The following is a 24,659-nucleotide window of genomic DNA, read 5'->3' on the forward strand; positions in this document are numbered from 1 at the left end:
AACCAATCAGCTTGCAGGAGACACAACATGGTTTTGTATTTTACGCTCTGTGTAACATCGATTAGTAGTATCTTTTTTATCATTGAACGTGTTTAAAATTAATTTTGGAACTATTGGTGCCACAAATACTTGTGAAATTGTATTTTTACGCTTTTATTAAATTTTCACGAAAGCACTCCGTCCCGATTTGCTTGTAAGTGGTTCGTTCCGAGCAGAACCCGGAAGCCGGTTCCATCTGCGCTCAGTATTTGACTCGACGCCGCGAATTGGTGAAAGCAAAAGGTGACATACGCATTATTTAGTAATTTCGCTGGTCTTGGAGAGGGAAATGGCGGCCGTATGGGCAATACAAATTCCGTTAATGTCGGGATTAAGAATGCTTTCAACCTAACTTTAAAGCCGTAGATAGCCTCGTGCCGCTTAGTTTGCAAAATGCGTGTTCCCTTATAACTATCCATCCATTATCTGCACCGCTTATCCTCAGTAGGGTCGCTCGGGTGCTGGAGCCCATCCCAGCTATCTTTGGGCAGTGGGCAGGGGACACCCTGAACTGGTTGCCAGCCAGTTGCAGGGCACACAGAGACGGACAACTCACTAATGAAATATAAAAGGCTATTTCGGGTTCTTCTCTTTTTCCTGCAGATCATGAATTAGCACACACTGAATAACTTGTGTATTTAGGGCTGACTTTCAAACATGTTTTACTACCTTTAAATTAAGGGCAATAATACTGATCTTCTACATAAAATGTAATCACTGGAAGTGTGTAAACAAAAACAATGGTGTTTATTGGAAGGACATTGGTATTAGGCATTTTTTCAGCAACGTATTGATTCCTTACCTGAGCTCCTACAGAAGTGGTCAGCAAGATTTTTTGAACCACTGTCTTAATTTTCTGACTGATTTTTACGGCCCGGCCCAAACATAGCATTAGTAACGATAGTAATAAACCAAAACTCAGTGCATTCACTAGACTGCAAGGGATCTAGATTACATTGGAAAAGTCATTCTATTTTATCTCATCACACTATATTTACTCACAGCACTACATTGTATGAGACTGTTTTAGCTTTTTCTCTCCCATAATGCTTTATTACAACATTGTACAATATGATTCTGTGAGGCAAATGGTGTGATTAGATAAAATCAAATATCTTTCACCCTGTCATATACAATCCTATTGACCTAGACATTAGACCGTCATACAGCCGTGATCTGGGTTCAACTCCTGTTGCATCTAATACTGATATTTGTTGAATGATCTATCATTGATCAATCATTTCTCATTTACAGTGATACACTACCCTAAAACTTTGATATATCGCACATTCAAACTTCGAGTTTTTTTGGATGGGTGAAAGAAAATGCGTGTATACATGATAAATACGGTAGAATTAGGTCCAGTGTCAGTTCCTGTTCCGGTGGTTGCCAACCACTGCCCCACAGGGATGGCCAATTGTTGATCACAAAATCTTCCTGAGGACAGCCCTGTTTAATAGTGGCCTGGAGGTTTAAATTTGCCTTGTAAAGTTCAGAATTTGAATCTTTACAAACATTATGTGTAGTTTGGATGGTAGTTACAGAGTTGTCGAATAAAGATATATCGCATTTAACTGTCAAACTTTATTTAGCTTCGAGTGTCATGTAAAATAATTCATTGTAATGTCATAATCCTCTATTTCATTTGTTGTCTTCCAAGATGAGCATTTCCAGGACATTTGGTGATGACACCAGTCGGGGTCCCAGCTACACAGTTCCATGTGACAACTACGTTCACGTGGTGGAATTTAGTCCCTTTTCCTCAGGCATGCCTGCTTCCCTGTTGGCCTATGGATGTAACCAGTATGTGGTGGTTGGCACCTGCCTCTTCCAGGTGAGGCTTGTGTTAGACCTTTCCTAACAACTTAAAAAATAAAAGTAAAGAAGCAAGTTTACTTTCCTCACAATAACAAACAACTCTGGACATTCATTGTACAACTGGTTATCCAGTGGACAGAGGACACCCTAGATTGTTTGCCAGTCAATCACAAGGTACACAGAGAAAGACAACGCTTCACGTACAGTTTCAAACCTAGGGAAAATTAAGTTGTTAATCGACCTGCAATGCATGTTTTTGGAAAGTGGGATGGAATGGAGTGACCAGAAAAAAATCCACTTAGTTTACGTTGGAAGGCCAAGTAGTTGGATTCTAACCCCTGACCTCTAAACTATGTCACCCAACATCAGACAAACACAGTTAGTTGCACTAGGGCTGCAGCTATCAAATATTCCTAGAAATGAGAGTTTTACAAAATATTGTTATGATTATTCTGAGGAAAAAAATGTATATCTTCTAAATGTTAATCCGTATGATATGATCTTGTCATCCTCAGGGCTAGGATAAAATCAGATTAATTGTCATTGTAATAGTTAAATGCTAGACAAAATCAAAAAATGCCATCCTGATGGTGCAAGAAAATTCAAGATAAATGATTACTTTAATTTAATGTAAAGGCTCAAGTGTAAAAATAAGAAATATTAAATAAATTAAAACTATCCTAAACTTACAAAATATATTTTTGACTGTGTTTGTCTAAGACTGGTATTACATGGCAAACAAGTAAGCAAACAAGTGTACACGAGCCTTTGGATGCTTTTTTTTGTAAGTTGGTTAAAACCAACTGTGTAAGTTTTAAACATCAATGAGAGCGTGTTATTTATATACAGTGCTTTTGTTTTTTGCGTTAACACATTTCTGTAAATGTAAATCTTTAATACCGTCTGTACAGCTTAGTTATTATTTGTGAATTTTTGGCTTCTATTAAAATCCTCTAACCATCATACACTTTACACTTATAATTAGGGAGTCCTCAGTTTTACATTCCTGATTAACCATTTTAATAATGGAACGACATTTACTTCAGTTAATATTGGTACACCCACCCTCATCATGAAACAAAACCTTAGGACAGGAGTGTCGAAGTAAAACATGGAATGGCCAAATAAAAAATTGAGCTACAAGCCAAGGGATGGATTGATTGAATTGTTTATGCATTTTGAAATGATGCTTAAAGGCTAGTGAGCCTAATTTAACCTACTGAAAAGCTGAGAAATATTGTAATATTATCATCAGATGAACAAAGCAATAATTTATTATGGCTCTGTCAGTAATCTTTCTGATTCAACTGGCATAGAATACAAATTTCCTTGATAGAATAATCCCCATTTTGAACATTAAATGATTATTTAGGCACCATCAGTCGCCTGTATTTAATGTTTCAGCAAAGTAGGTTGAAAACACTTATATATATATATATATATATATATATATATATATATTTATCATTCACTCAACTCCAATACAATAAAGTGCAAGCAAAAGTAATATGGAGTAAAGAGAGCGAAAAACACAACCATTACTGGCCTTTGATACAATAATGAATCAAGATCACCTCAGGGGCCAAAGAACACCTTTTCCAGGGCCGGGTGTGGGCTGCGGGCTTTGATTTTGACATATATGCCTTAGGAGGAGGACATGAATGTGGAGGGTGTGGAGTTCAATATTCTTCGTGCCTATCATCACGATTCACGGGTGGACACGCTCGCCTGGAGCCCGGAGTCCCGGCTGGACCGGATTCCCACTATCAGGTACCATTATTTTAACTGTCTAAAAAAGGGGAGGTTAGGATCCAAATTGATCTGGTCCTAATTGTCTTCTTTGTGAAGTCTCTCTGAGGCATTTTGTTGCTTTATGTCCCCTTTTTTTTCACAATACAGATCTAGAAAGGAGACTATTTTATAGTCTCCAAGTTTTGTTTGAGCTTTGTTAGGCTATGTCCAAGCTTTTCGGTGAAATACAGTTTTGCAGTCTAACAGTGACCTACGTAAAACTTGTCCGTCATAGGAGAAAAAGTTTGAGTGGGTTGGGGAGTAGCGTGTGATTTTTTTCAGAGTGAATCTGGCGTTTGAGGCTGTGCGTTTTGATTAAAATCAGTTTATTTCGCACGGGTGGGATTGGTTGCCTGTTGGGCCGTCTCAATGTTACGTTAAAAGCAGAGGTTCACCACCCGTGGAAAATACAGCAAAGGATTAAATCAAACCAAACTTCTGTGTTTCTTGCCAAAGTGGTCAACTGCAGCCCATATGTCATGGTTCACAATCCACGGATGCCTTAGGTGCCTGGGTCAACAGGGCACCCCTGAGATTGCAACTCTGGACAACCTTCTCCTCTGCTGAAACTTCCTGGCCTGTTTTTGGGTCATGGCAAAGTTGGCACCTTGATTTTGTCGGTCTAATTCTTATTAGGTCATGTTACATAGATTAAAAACCAAACAAACTCGAATGATGCTAACTGCTAAGATGGATCATTGCACTATATAGTGTAGAATCCTTCTAATCCATCTCTAGTCCAGATACATTCAGTAACTAGTAGAGCATCACGTCATTGTAGATTGCTAATGAGGATGAAGTCTGCAAAATCTGGCACTGTTACCTCTAATAATAGTGTTCGTTCTGGTGCTTGAAATCCTTGAAAATACTTGAATTTTAATGTCATGTTTTTGTGGATTGGAAAGTGCTTGAACCTCGGGTGAAGTGCTTGTAAATGCTTAAAACTGCCCATCTTTCACAACATCCATCCATCTATCATCTGCACCGCTTATCCTCAGTAGGGTCACGGGGGTGCTGGAGCCCATCCCAGCTATCTTCGGGCAGTGGGCAGGGGACACCCTGAACTGGTTGCCAGCCAGTCGCAGGGCACACAAGGACAGACAATTCGCCCGCTCATTCACACCTAGGGACAATTTGGACCGGCCAATTAACCTGACATGCATGTTTTTAGAAAGTGGGAGGAAACTGGACTGCCCGGAGGAAACCCACGCAAGCACAGGGAGAACATGCAAACACAGGAGGTTTGACCTCACGCCCTCAGAACTGTGCTGCACACGCGCTAACCACTGCGCTGCCGTGCTGCCCATCTTTCACAACAATTGTCCTTCAAAATGACTCTGACCTAGCTCTCTGGTAAATTTGCGTTGCCATTGCTTTTCTTCTCCCTCGTGATTAACTGCAGCTGGCATTAGTTTGTAAGGCATTGTTATATGAAGAATTAACGGCCCCTACAGGAAACGTGCATGCTACACCTAAACAGAGCACTATAACACATGTCATAGTGCTATAAATGGGTATCAATTATGGACATCTATTATGAACCATGCAAAAAAATGAAGGTGATGTTTCCCTGTGGCAAATTGTTTTGGGTGGAACTTCCTGCAACTGAAAATGTGACCTACATATTACATTCATTTTTAGCCAACACCTATGTAGCGAGAGATTTGTCTCAAAAACAAATATATTTCAGATTTACTCAACATCTAGACTTAATTTTAATTGACATAGCAATAAAACACATGGCCTGACAGCAATTAATGTTTAACTGAATAACTGGGTCGACAATATTTTGTTGGGTTGTACAATTTGCCACACCATAAATCATCCACCCTCTTCTCACCTTTTTATCACCTGACCCATTTCTGTTCCTGTAGGTTGCTTTCTGGGCATTGTAAAATCTGTATTGATGTTATTAATGTATCACCTTATATTACATAAGATCACATACAAGATTTAGACTGGCATACTAATGTCCAGTTTATTCATTTATAATCAAATCCAGGACAAGCAGCTGCTGTGTTGAAGTAGCTGTCACCCTGCCAAAGAGCTCCTAACGGCGCAATTGTTTGAACAGCGGCACTTTCCTTTTCACTAATTATTTAGCCCGTTCAGTGGGTCTAAATTTCCGAGTGTGCGTAACGGCCTGGCCCGCGGTGCTTGCACCACTCCCGGCCAAGCCACAGCAAGGCACTGTGACGTGCGTGTGTGTTATTGCGTAGATCACTTGATGCTTGAGTTCCATCAGTGCACGTAAGTTGCCAGGGAAGCCTGCCCGCGTTTTCAACTAGGACTGCAACAAACAACGATTTTAATAGGTAACTGGTCACCGACTATTGTTTATATACCATATGTTTTGAGACCCACAATCAACAGAACCGCTAAATCCGCTCTCCAGACAAAAGCTTACTCTTTACCACATTTGATTTCATTGTGTGACTTTTGATGATTTTCTAAAACAGTTTTGATAAGTTGTTGGACTAATCAGTTAATATATATTATCTGATTATTCATTAATCGACTTATTTATTATTATTGTTGTTTTCATGTTTTAAAAGTTAACACAAAGTTAATTTATGTGGAAAATTTAAATAAATACAAGAAAAATGGGTAAAAATAAAAAATATACTCCCGATTGGTACAAAGGTTAGTCTAAAACCAATTAGGCAATGTGTTTAGTCCGAAAGGACATGAATCTGTAAATAAACCCCTGCCATTTTTTTTTAAGAACAGGTGATTAGTAATACATCAAAATGAAATAAATATTTTGTATCCCTGTAAACCAAGAACAGGCTTAAGATATACAGCATACCAGAATAACACTAGTTATTTTTATTCTAATTAGATGACAACCAGTTTTTTGTTTTTTTTTAGATTAAAACTCCTGTCTTATTTACCACATGACTTGTTTGTTGTGTCATTGCCTTTATAACTAGGGTACAAATGGTTAGTTTACAAGGGCACACTTTTATCATAGATCTGGCTTCTTGATTTTGCTCTATACATGCACACACCTGATCCATGCGTTTGAATGTAAAATGTTCCCCAAAAAATTCTGGGGTAGCATGATGTGGCTGCAGTCGGTGGAATGGAGTGCGAGGTATTGCACAGAGTGAATCAAGGAAGCAAGGTTTTGGGTGCTCTGAGAAGAGTGATGAGATACAAGAGTACGATGGGTAGAATGTTAAGAGGGGACTGTATGAGAGTGTGATTGTGCCGACTGTGTTGTATGGTGCAGAGACTTGGAGCCTGAACGCAGATTTAAGAAGGACATGAAATGTTTTTGAGATGAAGTGTTTGTTAGGAGTGACAAGATTGGATAGATTGAGAAATGAAATTGTGAGAGACAGAACTGGAGTAGTCGTGGAACTGAGCAAGCGTGTTGATAAGAGAGTACTCGGTTGGTTTGGACACATGGAGAGGATAGATGAGGAGCGAATGTTGAAGAGGATCTACAAGCAGAATTCAATGGAAGGAGACCAAGAGGAAGGCCGCGATTGACGTGGATGGACTTGTTGACTTGTTGAAAAACATGGCAACAATTTCAAGCACTTCACCAAAAATTTGAGCACTTTCAATTCTTGAAAACACAACATTACAATTTAAGTGTTTTCAAGGATTTCAAGCACCCGTACGAACCCTGTCAGGAAAATAAAAAGATTATAGTCCAGGAGATTGGAGTGTTTCTGCCTCTTGCGGTGCACAATTATCTTGCGGAGTGGAGACGTTTCAAGCTGCAGTCCAAGGTGCATGGCTGCCTTGATGGGTAAGTGGATGGATGGGGTTATGAGTGCACTGCAGGAAAGAGGTCTAAATCTAGTGAAAGCTAGAGCTATTGTTGGGGATAGGAATGAGTGGAGAGGAGTTGTAAAAGGATAGTGGGATGTTTGGGCGCGTTCTAAGGGATGGGCAGGGCACCTGTATGATGCGGCAAGGGTAAACCAGTGAAAGCTGTCGGGCCCTGCTGTTGAACAAAAGAGTGTGTTGTGTCACCCTGACCCGAGTGACATGGCCGCTTTTTTGTGTCCCGTTTCATCTGGAGGGACGAAAGCATGACCAACTTGGGTGCCGAGGTGTCTAACTTGTTTGGGTGTTTGGACATTTGGGTTGGCCATGGTCCCAAAAAATTTGTGTGTGTTTTTTTGCTATTTATTTCCCTTTTATTTTCTTTGTTATTGTATGTGTTTGTCAGGCTGTCGGTCACCCCTCTCAAGGGATATGACCAAGGTAGATAGATAGCATGGCCCCAAATACCCCTAGACCAGGGGTCAGCAACCTTTTCGGTGTGGAGTTCCACTTTTAAATTTTCTTGTTATTCAGTGTGCCACTCCAAGATCAATGAATCGCACAACAATTTTTTTATATCCAACAGAGCTGTAATTTAACACCAGTCCGGATATACAACATGGATATACATTGAAATCGTATAACCGAGCAATTTATCTTCCTTTATTCTTGTTCATCAATAAACTAAAAAATGGACGTGAGCAATGGCCTGTAGCCATCCATGACTTCAACTTTTTACCACAAGAATTAACCAGAATAAGCCATTCTTCAGCAATAATGAACTACAATCAAAAACAAGTGATAGGGACAGCTACCATACCATTCATCAATGGAAATATTAAAACTTGAAATAACAGCAGCAAGACAGAAGGCTACTTGAAAATAAGTGCAACAGAAATAACAGCTGATTTGGTCACAGATATTAAATAGTTTTCCGTGCTTTGCTATGCAGTAAGCAATGTGATAACTTGCTTCAGTGGTGGTGATTTTAGCAGTGACAAAGGTTTTCAGAGTCTGTGTTTGTTGGCCGTATCTAGACACAGCGTGTTTTTTATGTATGCGACTTGTCAGACTTATCCTTTCGTCCATCTTTCGTCTCATGCCCTAGACCACCCATCCACCAGGGTTTCGCAATTCTAAATTATATGGTAATCAATTCTCTGTATAGGTGTGCACATCTTACAAAGTTGGACAACTTTTTCATATAATTGTATATAAAACTTTTTAACTCTTCTGTTTCCCTGCAGATTTTGCACCGCTGCTGCTGACAGAAAAATTCGGCTATTGACGTCAGACATTCAAGATCAACACGAGGTTAAGGTAAATCAATATCTGTTAGACAAAAAAACAAAAGTGCAACGTTCAGGATAGTATGTTGAGTGGGGAAACAAGATTTCCAGTTGCATTTGTTACCCATGCTTTAAAGGGACACTTAAAGAATACTGTTTTCCTATAAAACTCTGATTTTAGGTTGTAAGGTTTATTTTTCTGACTAAATTTAGGTCCCAATAGTTGTGTAACTGTTAATAATGATAAAAGCTAAGAAACATAAAAAACGCGGAAAACACCTTTGACCATAAGCAGAATCACAGATTAAGTGATAACTTCTTATATACAATGTATTCAACTCAAAGCATTTTTTTAATGCAAAAATGCCATCTAGCACGAAAAGGAGAGCGGGATCATGTTTTCCTCGAAATTTTGTTTCACTGCCAAAATGTGCAATTTTCCTGTGACGTTGTTCACCACAGTGGAAAAAGACTTCTAAAAAGTTCTCATACGTGATCGTGAGAAGTCTGTGTGTTTCTTTTTTGCTAATGACATATTTGTCTTTGTTTTTCATAAGGTGATGGAGGGCCACAGCAGTTACATTAACCATTTGGTGTTCGAGCCCACCGAAGGGAAACAAATTGCTTCCGTCAGCGATGACCACACGTGCAGGTCCAACTGGTTTCCTTTTTCCTCTTTCCCTTTTTTCTTTCTGAGGCGTACGTTACAGTTACGTGTGTTGGGGGGCCCTGGCTTCTGATTTGGAGTTCTGTTCTTCTGTTATGGGTTCAGAAAGTCCCGGCTGTGTTTCCAGAGTGAAACGTGACGCTAAGCACAACACGCTTCTCTTTGACTGTGCGTAAGCGGTGAGCTGTTTTGTGAGCTAATTGCTTGAATATGGAAATCCAATTAGCTACAGAAGGTTTTTCTCTCTGTTTGATTACTGTGGGCTGTACGTGTGTTTGATGTGTGCGCATGTGTGTGTTGGAGAGCATAACCAAAAAAAAAAAAAAAAATAGCGAGGTAGTGGGAGTAGCAAGGGTCACCTCCGGGACATGCCCCCAGAGGGGGCCCCATGACAGCCTTTCTTGGGCTTGTCAGCGGCTTTTTAGCTGATAGTTTTGCTGTGAATTTTTCCATCCACTCTGCCTGAGAAAAAGTAAATCCACAAGGCAGCACAAGACACACGGGGAAAAGGATCAAGCGCCGGCTTTTTTACACTACTAATCAAACTAAACCTTTAGAATACCTCGGATCTTAGGATTTTAGACTCAATTCTTCAGCAGGAATGAGTTGTTACAGAAGTTGCTTCACCATTGTTATATCAAGTCTAAAATGCAGCAAACAATCCAAGACATTTTTAAGAAGACTCCTTTAAGTTTAAGTAGTCCTTGTGATAGCTTCAGCAGATCTCTAGATTTTGCCCCCGGAAAATGACACTACCGTATTTTCCGCACTATAAGGCGCATCTTAAAGTCTTAATTTTTTTCAAAAGCTGACCATGCGCCTTATAACACAGTGCGCCTTATATATGGCTCAATATTAAATTCGCAAGGTCTCGCAACTTACTCAACAGCCGCCCACTCGATTTTACCCCGAACGTGGAGTAATCCGCGGTGTATGCTGGGATTTATATACCGGCGTTTCATTGGCTAACCAATGTGTCGATCATCATTTGAATCGATCACTATTGGCTGAAGTTATTCGAGGCCTCGGATTGGCTAGATGGCCAAAACAAACCCTGCAATCGGCCGAGTTTAGCAATGGCGTAGCAAGTCCGCGGTGTATGCTAGGATTTATATACCGGCGTTTCATTGGCTAACCAATGTGTCAATCATCATTTGAATCGATCACTATTGGCTGAAGTTATTCGGAGCCTCGGATTGGCTAGATGGCCAAAACAAACCCTGCAATCGGCCGAGTTTAGCAATGGCGTAGCAAGTCCGCGGTGTATGCTAGGATTTATATACCGGCGTTTCATTGGCTAACCAATGTGTCAATCATCATTTGAATCGATCACTATTGGCTGAAATTATTCGGAGCCTCGGATTGGCTAGATGGCCAAAACAAACCCTGCAATCGGCCGAGTTTAGCAATGGCGTAGCAAGTCCGCGGTGTATGCTGGGATTTATATACCGGCGTTTCATTGGCTAACCAATGTGTCAATCATCATTTGAATCGATCACTATTGGCTGAAATTATTCGGAGCCTCGGATTGGCTAGATGGTCAAAACAAACCCTGCAATCGGCCGAGTTTAACAATGGCGTAGCAAGCTTGCCTAAGTACGCCATAAAGAAACATGTTTCATTAGTCTGTATTTGTAAATATTCTACTCTCCTGGATTTACTTCACTCACGGTTGTAAGGTGACCATGGTTGCGTATCATTATTGAACGTGAGAACTTAGGTGAGTTATGCGGCTTTATATTTTCCCGGTATCTTGTTTTAGAACGATCTTGATGTTGCTGTGATGAGTTGAGTGAATTAAACTCAATTCCAAGTGTTTATTGTCATATGCACAGTAAAGTTGTGAGCGAAAAAGAAAATAGAAACATAGAAATGTTTGGCATTTCTTGAATCCCAAGACTTCAACCTTCCGAATGATATTTGAAATGACTCATTTAAGTGACATCGTACGGACACCGCATCCGCACGTGTCTACGACACGTATTTGCTTCTTTGCAAGCTTTGGGAATGTTAAGGGGGTAATCAGTTTGACTGAATCATCTGACTGTTTTGTCGACGTTCCCATTGTAGCGCCTTATAATCCGGTGCGCCTTATCTATGGAAGATATAGGACCAAAAACTTTTTTGGGGGTGCGCCCTATAACCCGGTGCGCCCTATAGTGCGGAAAATACGGTAACTATGACAGTAATTACCTTTAAAAAAAGCCCCAGGTAGTAACTCACTCACCAAACGAATGGTGACAAAGAAATGCTTTCAAAATGTAAAATTTTACACTTGCTAATAGTTGGCTAAAATCACACTGGCACAATGAAAGAACCATTTTAAGTTAGCACTTGTAACTCAACCTTGCTGTCTTGTAACATTTGATCCTGGTAATTTTTGCGACAAACTGACTGAGAATACTTTTTTATTCATTCACTGCAATTCCTCTCCAAACAATTCCTCCAATAATAGCGAAATTGCCGCTATTAATTCACTGCTCTTTTACTTCATGTTGTTCCACTCAAAAGGCTGTATTGTAATGTTGAAAAACAAAATGAAAATTCTCCTTAATTCTGATGCATTTACCACCTAGGCCAGTCTCCAAGCACTACCTTGTAAATATTTTGGCCTATTTATCCTGACACTCTTTATTTTATTTTTCCCTTGGATACATGTTCATGTACGTGCCTAATAACATTGTCAACAGTGCTCCAATTGGGCCGCATAATAATATTTAAAAAAAAAAAAAAGGAAAGATATTACTGTACTACCAATAATGGTTTTCTTTTTGCTGCAATGCTCATATTTCCCCAAAATATGGCACACTCAAATTAAATTGCAAGGGGAGATTGTAATAATAACAGCGGCAATCAAGAGTTGGATTCCGGCTATTGAAAATTTACTGAGACTTTTTAATTCAAAATTTTAAACTGTTGAACTATTTTTTATTTACATGTTAACGAGAATGAGTACATTTTAAGATGTGCTCTTCTTACAGAGTCTGAGTTAACTATCACTAGAACATTGTTAGGACACCATGAAGAAATTATGTATGTGTTTTAACAACTACGGTTGTTCTAACATTACTTTCAGAAATTAGACCTGCAGCCACGGTTACCACGTGCTGCCCTAGCAGTTTTGGGAATTAAGATTCCCACGTCCTCTCCCCATAACACTTTTGCGTCCTCTTCCTCTTAACACTTTACTTTAGGTGCACATTGCTTATACATAGGCATGTCAAACATACGGCCAATTGGATGATTAATCTGGCCCGCCATACATTTCTAAGTACGTCAGAAAAGAAGTGAGTTTCTAAGACATTTCTATAGAAAGTTATGATCTTAAACAAAATCCAAACCAAATGCTCCCTCTGCCCTCTAGGGGGCAGTAAATGGATTTCTCTCAGCTTTAGTAGGCTCAGCATAGTAGTTTGATCTGTAGTAGTCGAATCTTATTGCCTCTTTACTGATACAACTTTTTTTAATTTTTTATTCATTTCAAATCAGTTCGTCAAATAAGGCAAACATTATATTTTTTACAGCTCTCCATTGAGTTTGTATTGCTTGGTGAGTGGAAAACATTCACTCAACTGTTAAATACCAGTTAATGCATTCAATGCCAAACATGAAATTCAATCTTTCTCATTATGCTTAAAAATGAACCACACCTCGGGCATCATAATATTTAAAACAAAGACTTATAGGGTGGCTTAAGTCCAAAATAATTGCTTACAAAATACGGTAATCAGACAGGGAAGGCAAATGCCCTTCCCAACTTAACCATTGTATCTTCATGTTGCTGCAGAGCTTCGGACAGGATCTTCTCAAGGAAGATGTTGAATAAAGTTGGAGAGAGAATGCAGCCTTTTCTCACACCGACTGTGGTTCAAAACCACCCTCCATTGGTATCACTGATAAGTACCGCAGTGTTGGCATTTCCATACAGTTGTTCAATGGTTTGAACTACTTTCTGGCCCATGTTGTACTTCTGCATGGTGGCCTAAAGAGCGTCTTGCCATACTCTGTCAAACGCCTTCTTGAAATCGTGATAGAGGCTTCTTTGATGTTGTTGAAACTTCTCACATAGGAGTCGCAGATTAAAACTGTTCTAGGTGCTCCTTCCCTCCCTGAAATTTGCCTGTTTTCTGGCTAGGATGTTTTCATCTTGTGGCTTCAGTCTGTTCAGTAGGACCTTTAGCATTACTTGCATAGCTGATGAGATGGATGGTTTTGTAGTTGGAACATAGTTGAAGGTTTTGTCCATACAGATGGCCACTGTCCTGTTTGCCGGATCTTTTTGCAAAGCTTTGTCAAGATGTCTATAGTTTGCTCACTACCGTTTCGTATGAGTTTTAATGGGATGATGTTTATTCCTGGAGACTTTCCTTTCTACATCGAGTAAATTGCTGCCTCTACTTCTCCTAGGATACGAAAGTCGTCACTTTCCCCTGGGACGGAATTCTTAATTCCTCAAGGTCTCCCTTCATCGGGTGGTTGTAGAGTTTGGAGCAGTATTCTGTCTATCTGTTCATGATTTCTTTTTCTTCAGTTAGCTTTTTCCCTGGCTCATCCTGAATGCTGCTGACTTGTGCATGTTTTGTTTGTGTTGGGTCCTTTACAATCTGGAAAACTTTCTTTAAATTGTTCTTGTTTAAGCACTCTTCTAACTCGGAGCATTCTCCTTTGTATACTATATACTATAATGTAAAATAGTATAACATAAAATCATTTTCTAATTGTACATTTCGGTGAAGTAAAGTAATCATAGGAAAAGTTAATTTTTTTTAAATGTATTGAATAAATTAACATAAAAAAATATTCAGGGCGCAGTTATGTATTGTATTAGATATTTTTTGGGTGATATTGGCACCATTTTGCATGAACATGTTCCCTGCTTAAAAACTTGTGCAACGATATAATGGTAAAAACAGCAACATTATATCCAATAGTTTTACTTACTATATTATTTTTTACTTTTTTGCAGTGCAATCTTAAACAGATTGTTCAAACAAAATATTCCCCTCAGAGCAGATAATTAGTACAGTATATACTAAAAGCAGATAATTAGTACAGTATATATAAATCATATATAAACAAAATTGGCGACTTCTGTTACCTACTCACGTGGATGAATGTTATAGTAACTCTGTTGGTCACTGGAAGAAAGCAAAGACTGAACAATTTAATGCTTTTATGCATGGATAAACTGGACAGTTTTATATGGCAATCTGGTTGAAAAACACTGCATTAGTGTATGTGTTTCTCTATCCATGAACTTTGCGGTGATTATTAAAGCATACCGTAGATTGTTGAACTCAATAAAACACTACTATCGTGCAGTTTAGGTTCATTTAGAAATGTTACCAACCAGCTTAGTGCTTTGTTGTGATTAATATTAATATAGATATTGTATTGTCATGACAATAAGGCGCACTGTACCAAAAGGGACAGTCTCATTTTTGAGTGCCATTTTTGTATTTAGCACACACATAAGGAGCACCCAATGATAAGGTGCAATCTTTATATACTATCCAGAAGCAAACACTTGACCATTTAATGTTATTATCGTGACTACTATTGTCTCCTCTGCTACACTCACATTACACCCACAATTCACACACACACACACACACACACACACACACACACACACACACAGGCAAATACTGGTACCCACACATGTCAGTACGCACATACATCAGGGTTCGTGTGGGTGCTTCAAATCCTAGAAAATGCTTGAATTTTATTGTAGTGTGTTCAAGGGTTGGAACGTGTTTGAATTTTGGGTGAAGTGCTTGTAAATGATTCAAGTTGTTGCCATGTTTGTCAAAAAAATAACACAGACACTGCTCTCCCATGGCTTCACTTTGCCATTTACTTTTTCTTTCTTTGTGATTAAATGCAGCTGGCATTGGTTTGACGGAATTGTGCTATGACGCGCCATAAGCCAACCAATTATCATTAATGGCTACTATGGGCCATGCAGAAAAAGTAGGTTTTGTTGACCAGTGGCAAATTGGAATGGGAAGAACTTCCTGCAACTGAAAATCTGACCTACACATTTTTAGCCAACACCTTTTATGGGGAGAGATTTGTCTCAAAAATTAATATACTTGCCTTTTACTCAAGATCTAACAATCATCTCTTGCTTAAATGTACATGCAAGATTAAAAATCGCAGATATCATTTTGGCTTGGCAAAATACATGATTCACCCCGGATTCTTTCTTTTAATGGTGCTGGAGAAACTGGACAACTGGCCTTGTAAATTCCTCTAAAAGTGCTTGAATTTAGCAGTGAAAACGTTGTAAAAACCCTGATACCTTCTCCTTAGTTTGCGGTCACATCTCTTGTACACACACATACTAATACAAGCATACTCGTTGCACATGCTCTTGTGTTTTTATAAATACTCGACGCTCACACTTTCCCTTTCAAAGTTCCCATGGTGCCCGTCTACCTTACATCCACCACACATATATAGGGCACATTGCACGAAAGGGCGCGCCACGCTTTTGGAAGAGATTTGAATACTTTAATGTGCACCTTATAGTTGTGACAACACACTAATGTTATTACAAAGCTCTATGATAAATTTCTTTTTTTTTTTTCTTCTTTGTGCAACCTCAGATGTCCTCTGGAGCATCCCGAGTTATATAGCGCTCAGCAGGTCAACGGTGTCACATGTCTTTTTTTCTTGGCTGTTCATGTCTGTCCGCAGAGCCCCGTTTGAAGGGTGCGCGGTAGACCACACTTTGGCGCCGGTAGAGTAGCATTCAACTGAGCCTCATCTTTCAAAGTAAGGCTGAGTCCTTGTTTTGCTCCTCAGCCTGTTTGTGCTTTCCAGGGCTGATGAAGAGATGACACTTGGTAATATCCTTCAAGGGGGTTAAAAAAAATCGGTGTTAATTGACAGCTTTGTGGCTAATTTTTGGACGTAACCATCAAGTTGACCTCATCTAGCAGTTCCCGCATTCATAAGGTTCCCATGTGTTAGAAGCCTTCCCCTGCCCTACGATCCACCTTTTCTCGTTCCGGTGTGGTTAACCAGAGATCCACTTCAGTCAACCACAGCTCTCCTGTCCAAGTACTTTGTGACGTCCGTTTTTGTTTGAGCATTACTCTGAGTTGCTTATGCTATTGCAAAAAAAAAGAAGAAAAATAACTTTTCCTTCTTTTAATCCAAAAGTGATTGTCATTTTCCTACTGTAAAAGTAACTTGTTTTGCAAGAAAGCTATCAAGTTCAAACCAGGGCCGGCATTTAAATCGCTGCATCATTTCCTAGTGTCATAATGTAATAAAGAAATAAATGATGGAAGCAAAAGTTAAAGTTTCAAAGCAGGGCTCTCAAACACACGGCTTGAGGGACAGTTGCAGCCTGGGGGACGATATTGTGAGGCCCCCACCTTAGTATGTAATAGAAGTAAGAGGTTGTTCCTGGGCACAAACCCGGTACGGGTTTAGGCATAAAATGTTAATCAGTCAGATTTTTTTTGTCTTTTTTAGCAATTATCTATGTTCTACATTCCTTTCTTCGTGGAAGACCTGGACAGCATGCACAGCATGCCGACCGGTGCCTCGCAGGGTTATTGTCGGAGAGGGCTGAAATCCCCCTTCTTTTAACAAACAAAATGTGGAAATTCGGGTTTTCTTCAGGCTCTGTCCCTCAAATCAAGCGAAACAGTCGGGCACGGGCTGGTTCGGGCTATTAGACCCGCGGACTTGGTCAGGTCGGGCTGGATTTCTTAGGCCCTGAGCTTACCTCTAATATGAAAGCAGGAGTTTGATATGGATGATCCTTCGGGATGCTGTTGAACTGAAGCCTAAACGCTACTGGATACATCTTGCACGTAACTTTCGTTGAGTTTCTTCCGCTTGTGCTAAGTGTGTTAAACTTGTTTTATTCACTTTAGCATGCCTATAAAACAAAACTTGGCTTTATTTGCTTCTGTCCTTCCATCCTTTATCTGCACCGCTTATCCTCAGTAGGGTCGCGGAGGTGCTGGAGTCCATCCCAGCTATCTTCGGGCAGTGGGCAGGGGGACACCCTGGACTGGTTGCCAGCCAGTTGCAGGGCACGCAGGGACAGACAACCATTCACTCGCTCATTCACACCTAGGGACAATTTGGACCGGCTGATTCACCTAACATGCATGACTTGGGAATGTGGGAGGAAACCGAAGTGCCCGGAGTAAACCCACGCAAGCATGGGGAGAACGTGCAAACTCCACACAGGAGGTTCGATCTCATGACCTTAGAACTGTGCCACACATGCTAACCACTGCGCCGCCGTGCTACCCTGCTTCTTTCCTGATATGTCAAAAGAGTGAAATTTTACATTAAATTAAGTGTAGAGCAGTTCATCTTCAGAAAACTAAAGACACACATTAGAATCTGAATGATAATAATTAAATTTTTGTACTCGCATATGTAGTTCGAAGGTAGTGTCCGTAACTCCAAAAATGGTGTACTTGCTGCCGCCAACTTTTGGCTGAAATTATCATTGCAGCCTCTGTCAAGCTGCCTGTGTGCCATGTGCACGTACGTGCCTATCTTAGAAGCCCTCGAATAAACGTTTTGGGGGGTCTGGCTTGGCGTTTGGACTGTATTTGAAACAGTCAAGTCATGTTTATTTTTATAGCGCTTAATCACAAGAAGTCTCGAAGGGCTGCACAGACTAGACGATTATTGCACCAGCCCATGATCTAAAACGTGGGTGCGTGTTTCCCTTAACCACTAGGGTTGCAGGGGCACCATGTCCTGTGATGTGTCATGGGCAAGGGCAGCCTGGTGGTGGCCATCCCTCTCCAGGCCAACAAATGTTTCAAGCCAGTATCAAACTGAGGTAATTCCGCGTGTTGGAGGGCAAGGAAAAACCCAAAACCTCTGCATGAGGAAAATAAAAAACCTTGAGAAGGGGCCGCACCCTAGGTAATCCGCCTTGTAGGGAAACCAGGGTGTAATGGAATTTGCAATGGCATCAACAAACAATACACAAACATCATCAACATAAAACAGCGGTCATTCATAAGCTATATAATATTAGTGTGTTTTGAGGCCTAGAGTCAGTTCCACCGAGGTTGCAGATCGAATCCGGAGATGGCTTTCGAACATGCAATTTCTTAGTGGCGCTTGGGATCACCAGTAGACCAGCATTCTCGAACGAAAACAACCAGCACGCGTGTGAAGTCGGTCTCACCCACCCCCTGCTCCTTCCCTCCGGCCTAATGCATTGAATGGCCGGAACACCGTTGATAAAATAAAGATAAAAGCAGACGGGCGCAGTGAAAGAAATTATAGAGGCTCTTTGAAATCAGTTGGACATTGGTTACACATAACTAAAAGAGAAAACATTAAATTTTAATTTTTTTAAGGCCGCCTCAAACTAAGCATCCCACCCTTTAGTTTTTATATCTGCTGTATTGTTCTTATTTATTCATGATTTATTGTTTTAATTCAAAATATTTTTAGAGGTTTTTTTGGTATAAATGTAGGCCAACCTTACTCAGACCGAATCTCTGCCAGGACCCATGAAAATTTAGTATGAGACCCCTCCTTTAAAGCTTCTTTTACTTGAGTTAAACTTGGACAGCACAAAAAAAGCAAAACATCTTAACCTCATTGCCAAAAATAGGTGATTAAGTTGTCATTTCTTATAGAGTGTGGGACCTTGACGGGAATGAAAGCGTCATTTTTCAACTACAATCTCCTGGCGTTAGCGTGTGTTGGCATCCGGAGGAAGTTTTCAAGGTAAACGTTCTTAATTTTTCCAAGCATATACGGTATAACCAGCTCAGTAGCCTAGATGGTAGTGTGCCCGCTTTGAGACTGGGAGGTCGCTGGTTCGCGCCTCGGCCGAGTCATACCTAATTGGTAAAATGGCGGCGCCCTCTGTTGGCTGCGGCTGCATCGGCTCGCTACAACGGGTCAGGTGTATCGACATTTCGTTCTGTGTACATTGTTACAAAGAATGACAATACAAAGGAAATTATTATTATTATTATTATAGATGGCTAATCATAAACGGCTGTTTGTAGTCCATCAATCACGTTGTTATCCCCACTCTTGTGTTAGTTTTCAGGTAAAAGGCCCCATGTTTGCGGGTTGGTAGCGACCCGTGTCTTAAATCAGCTGTTAAATACACTAAAAACAATAATCCATCATCTGTATTTTTCTCATCTCTTGGTTATATAAGTTAGGCCCCCTTATCCATGATATTTTTTTTCCAAGAAGGCCCAAAATCTCTCACCCAATCCAAAACAAGTCGCAAAATTAGATTAAAATTCTCTCTGTGTAAGAACTTGCATATGTATGCAAGTATGTGTTAATATGCACTTGTGGCAATCAAAGTTATACTTTTAGTGTCATTTTTGCAATTATATGACTTGCAGTTGATGCATAACATGTCCAGTCCAGGTCTGATTTCAGTTTCGGCTGTTGCTAGTGTTTTCTAATATTTTATATAACTGGGTCGAAACCAACCCTATCAATACAAACGTAACAATTTATATTAGATAATTTTATGTTTTTTTACTTGATACTGACTAAGTCAAGAAGCCAATTTATGTGGTTTTTGTGTGCATTTAAAATACGAAACGGGTTGTTGGCGACCCTAATACAATAGAAGGGTTAAGGTATGTGCACTCCTTTTACTGATCCACACCTATATGCCACCACACATTTTGCATTTTTGACAAAAAAATTGTCCAATAAACTGTTTTTCTGGCTTTGCTGGCTTCTCCCTACTGATTGTTCTGTGTTCTGGCCCTCAGCTGATGGTGGCGGAGAAGAAAGGTACCATCCGCTTCTACGACCTTGTGAGCGAGCAGGCTATTTTATCGTTGGATTGTGGCCAATCACCTCTCAGCGCCGCCGACTGGTGCCTCTCGAACACCCTCAAAGTCGGCGCTGTAGCTGGCAACAACTGGCTCGTGTGGGACATCACTCGCTCTAGGTAGCACCCAGCCTGAGTAAACTGCACCTGCAGGAAAACCAAGAAAAGTCAGTTATTTCCCCTATATGTTTGCAGCTATCCCCAGGAAAAAAGGCCGGCACACAGAGAGAAAGCCCTGCAGTTCAAGTAAGAAAAATGTGCTGCCTAACAGTGTCAAATGTTGTTTCTAACTGCATGCACCACCTGTTTTATCCTTAACTCCGGGGTTTGTACGTGTGCTTGAAATCCTTGAAAATGCTTGAATTATTATGGGGTTTTTTTTTTCAACGTTTGAAAAGTGCTCAAATTTTGATTGATTGTACAAACAAGCGTCTTTCTTCCTTTATCAGGTGGTCTCGAGCACAGGAGAACCTTTTCGCTACGACTGGATGTCCTGGAAAGATCAACAGTCAGCTCCTTATCCACCATCTTGGCCACCCGCAGGTCAGTAATAGATAAATGTTAACCGTACACTAAACCATACTTTCCTTTGTGGAACGAATGTATGGCCCTGTATAAAGGGTTTGTTCTTTGATAGCAATGTATAATATTGTATTGTATAGTACCAGAGTCTCCCCGAATCCTTGAAAAGTCTTAGAAGGCATTGAAATTATTATTCTAAAAATAAGGGCTTATTTGGCATAAAAAATGTCTAGAATCCATTATCCGAAAGTCTTAAAAATGCGAACACATAAGATTTATATTTGTTTGAACTAAAAAAATGAGTAACATTATTAAATTGTGTTCTTTAGTAATTTATTTTCAAGGCAACATTGCGTAAACACAATAATGGAACTGTCAAAACGGTGATGTGGTTTCAGTCGGGCCTTTCATAGCAGACACATGTCTTAGTTCTATCCACAGTCCACATGTTTTTTTTCAATTCAACTCAAACGTCTTAAAAAGTCTTGAATTTAACTTGCCTTAAGGTATAGGAACCCTGACTGCAGTAATCCATCGTTTTTCGCAGTGGTTGCAGTCCAAGAAGGACCTGCTATAGTCAAAATCCGCAAAGTACAAACCTTCATTTTTTTTCATTTATTCATATACGTACAGTATAATGCATGTTGATACAATTAACACAGTGGCCCATTCTCAAGGTTTCTTATTTTCCCCATGCTGAGGTTCTTGGGCTTTTTCATGCCCGCATATAGGGTCTCAGATCAGGGGATGTTTGTGGCCTTTTGTGATTAAAGGCTAATTAAAAATACAAGTGACTTGACTTTGCTTTACTTATAACTTCTGCATTATCAATTTTTAATTAAAAAAATAATCTTGCTGCATACAAAAATGAGGCATAAAAATGTGTAGATTATTCAAAACAACAATTAAAACTACTGTAGTTTTTGAATTTTTTTTTTCAAATAACTTCTGGATTATCAAATTCTAATTTTCAAAATAATCTTGCACTATTGATTCGGCCTCTTTTTTTAAATGTATTTATTTATTTATTTTTTACTTCAAATGATATTTTTTGCCATCATATAGGCGTTATTGGAAAACAAAAATGTGACGTTATAATGCTTTTACCTTTCCTTAGATAAGTCCATGGCTTTTTGAGAAACTTAAATTGAAAACAATTTGCGCGTAATGTTAAACATACATGTACAACTTTGACCGCATTGTTATCGATTTACAAGCAGTCACAGGCAGAAAAGGGGCAAGGCGACTGTTTGGCCTACAGTATCTGAATGCAGAATAAAATGCACAATGAAAATCCGCAATGTAGCAAAACCTCAAAAAAATTAATGTTTTTACTTTAAGGATTTCACCTAACACGGGTTCCTTTTGGAAAGTAATCCTCACCATGTACGAAAGTTCACTGTACATGTTTTAAAAAGAAGATTCAATGCCATGCAGACTGGCAAGTTGCCTTTTTGTTCATTTTGCACATGTGAGCCTACAACACTTTAGTAATTTAAACGTAATGAAAGACGAACATCAAGCATTTATGTTACTCTATCACTGTCACATATGGACATGAAGACCCACGAAACGATTTCACCCATACAAATATAAAATGACACCTCACACTCAAACTAATATGTCCCTTCGTCATGCTGTCATGACATCACGCTCGAAATACACTTTAGAAGTTAATCAAGTTTCTCTTTTTATTATAATGAATATAGTAAAGGTATTAGTTTGCGAGGAAAGCCAAATAATACACTCTATCACTGCCTAGGATTCTAGTTCAAATTGGGTTCTAATCAATGTTCCCTCTAAGGTGCGTGTGCGTGTACCCAGAGCTTTTCCGCGCACAAGAAAATCTAGCCAGCTCACAAAAATGAGGGCTCGAAATTGCTAATTAAGAAGCGAATTAAGGTAGAAATACACTGGTTCCCCTGACGCTGTGTTATAAATGCAGTAAAGAAAGTAGAGGAAAAAAAGAAGGAAAATGTCAGGAAAAAAACCCAAAAATTAAAAGAAAGGAAAAAAGTAAATAGAGAACAAAAAGAAAAAAGTTACAGCTAGGAAAAAAATAAACACAATTAGATTTTTGTTTAAAGGAATTTAAAAAAAAGTAGAAAAAATCAGGGAAAAAGAAGAAAAAGTTTGTGTTGCATTCAAATAATTTCAAATTATATCAAGTCAATTTTGTTGCCAACATTGTACTTCCTCTAAAAAAATGTAACAGTTGTGTATCGTGCAACCGACTAAATAAGCCCCCAGAAATGTTGGCATTATGTGACAAAAGATACCAGGGAAAAAAAAATGGAAATTTTGTGAAAGAATTGTAAAAACAAATAACGTTTGTAGGCCGAACAACCTTTGAAATAGTACATTAGTCAATTCATTCAAAAGTGAAAAATAATTTTGCATAGCCGGAAACAAAATGGCAAGTTTTGGACATGTTTGGTAATGATTTAGTTGCCACACTTTGTATTGCTGTTGGTCACTGTTGTTTCAAGCGTTGCTCACCGACTTTGTGTGAACGCTCAGACCCGTGGAAGATTACAGGGAACATTGGTTCTAATATTTAGTTTTTGCCCGTTTTTGTCTTGTTGGCAATCGTGTTTTTCCTTTTGATTCCAGCCAGTGACAGTGGGCTCAGTGACGGTCGGCTCGGGCCTGAGCTGGCACCGCACGCTCCCCCTGTGCGTGATCGGCGGCGACCGAAAACTTTGCTTCTGGATGACGGAGATGTAGCGTGCAGCACGTGTTCCTACCACTGCTGGATTTGTAATGAGTTCAATAAAATATTTTTTCTAAGTAGATCCGGCATGAGCATGGAGGTCCGTGGACATGTTGTATTCGCTCCACCAACCCCAACTCCTCTCAGCACTCTCTTCCCTTACGCTCGTGTTAGCCACACCTCATTTGTTTCTACTGTGAGCACTGATGTGGCAGCTTCTCTGCCAAAGCTGTTCGCGGAGCATATTTTCCTCACACTCTACACAAGTGAGATTTTATTGCTTAGGCACTTTGTATATTCCTCCCCTGAAGTGTACAGCCTCTTAAAACTTTTTATATCTACTGTGCTTTTTATTTTGTTTGACGATCTCGTAACTCACTGCTGTATGCTGTTAGCTTTGAGCCAGTCAGGTGTTTGGCAGAATATTCCTTCCACTAAGGTGCAGTGTGGTTATCCAGGCACTTACACGTAACTCAACCTGTACCATTTTGGCCTGTTCTGTCATGCCAATCTAGCTGTAGTTAAAAGAAAAGGCACCTGTGCCATTTTCCCAGCATTCTCCATGTCATGTATTAGACCAGGGGTGTCAAACTTAATTAAGCCGGGAACCACATGCTAGAAAAAAAATCTTACTGGGACCGGACTAGTAGAGTAAGAAAGAGAGAAGGAAAGAGCGAAAGATAAAAAGACATAGTGTACAAGGGAGATCGAGTAAGAGGGAGAGACAGAGAGAGAGTGAGAGTAAGGGAGGGAAAAAAGTAGAGAGAAAAAAAGATATGAAACGAAAGAGAAATCAAATAAAAAGATCAAAAGTGAGAGAGAGAAAGATCAAAAGGGAGGAGAGACAGAAAGATCAAAAGAATGAGAGGAGAGAGAGAATAGAGTAAGGAGAGAGAAAGTTAGACAGTGAGAAAAAGAAAAATGTGAGAAAAGGAGATAAATAGAAAAGAGAGAGAGAGACAGTAAGAGTGAGACGGCGTAAGCGAATTACAGAGAGAAAGGGTGAGATTAGGGGAGAAAAAACAGAAGAGCGAAAAAGATGTAAAAATAAATATAAATAAGATAAATAGAGACAATGAAAGTGAGAGAAAGATCAAAAGAATGAGAGGGGAGAGAGAGAGAGCATGAGAAAGGAAGAAAGATAGGGAGACAGTGGGAAAAAGAAGAGTGAGAAAAGGAGATAAATAGAAAAGAGAGTGAGTTAGAGAGAGACAGTAAGAG

At 39.7% G+C, this 24,659-nt stretch overlaps 1 protein-coding gene across 1 annotated transcript; it reads left to right on the forward strand.

Moving 5' to 3' along the window:
* The first annotated feature begins 36 nt into the window (after nucleotides 1-36).
* On the forward strand, nucleotides 37-23,537 carry nup37 (nucleoporin 37). The gene is made up of 10 exons (XM_088347558.1): nucleotides 37-282; nucleotides 1,700-1,873; nucleotides 3,506-3,627; nucleotides 8,679-8,751; nucleotides 9,278-9,372; nucleotides 19,029-19,119; nucleotides 20,142-20,323; nucleotides 20,399-20,449; nucleotides 20,653-20,746; nucleotides 23,339-23,537. Exons 2-10 carry the CDS (start codon nucleotides 1,700-1,702, stop codon nucleotides 23,450-23,452), a joined length of 996 nt encoding a protein of 331 aa, XP_088203684.1. The 5' UTR covers nucleotides 37-282; the 3' UTR covers nucleotides 23,453-23,537.
* Nucleotides 23,538-24,659: the final 1,122 nt, after the last annotated feature.

This window comes from Urocampus carinirostris, chromosome 11 (assembly GCF_059441175.1).
Source record: "Urocampus carinirostris isolate Australia breed hairy pipefish chromosome 11, RoL_Ucar_1.0, whole genome shotgun sequence".
NCBI classification, from domain to species: Eukaryota; Metazoa; Chordata; class Actinopteri; order Syngnathiformes; family Syngnathidae; genus Urocampus; species Urocampus carinirostris.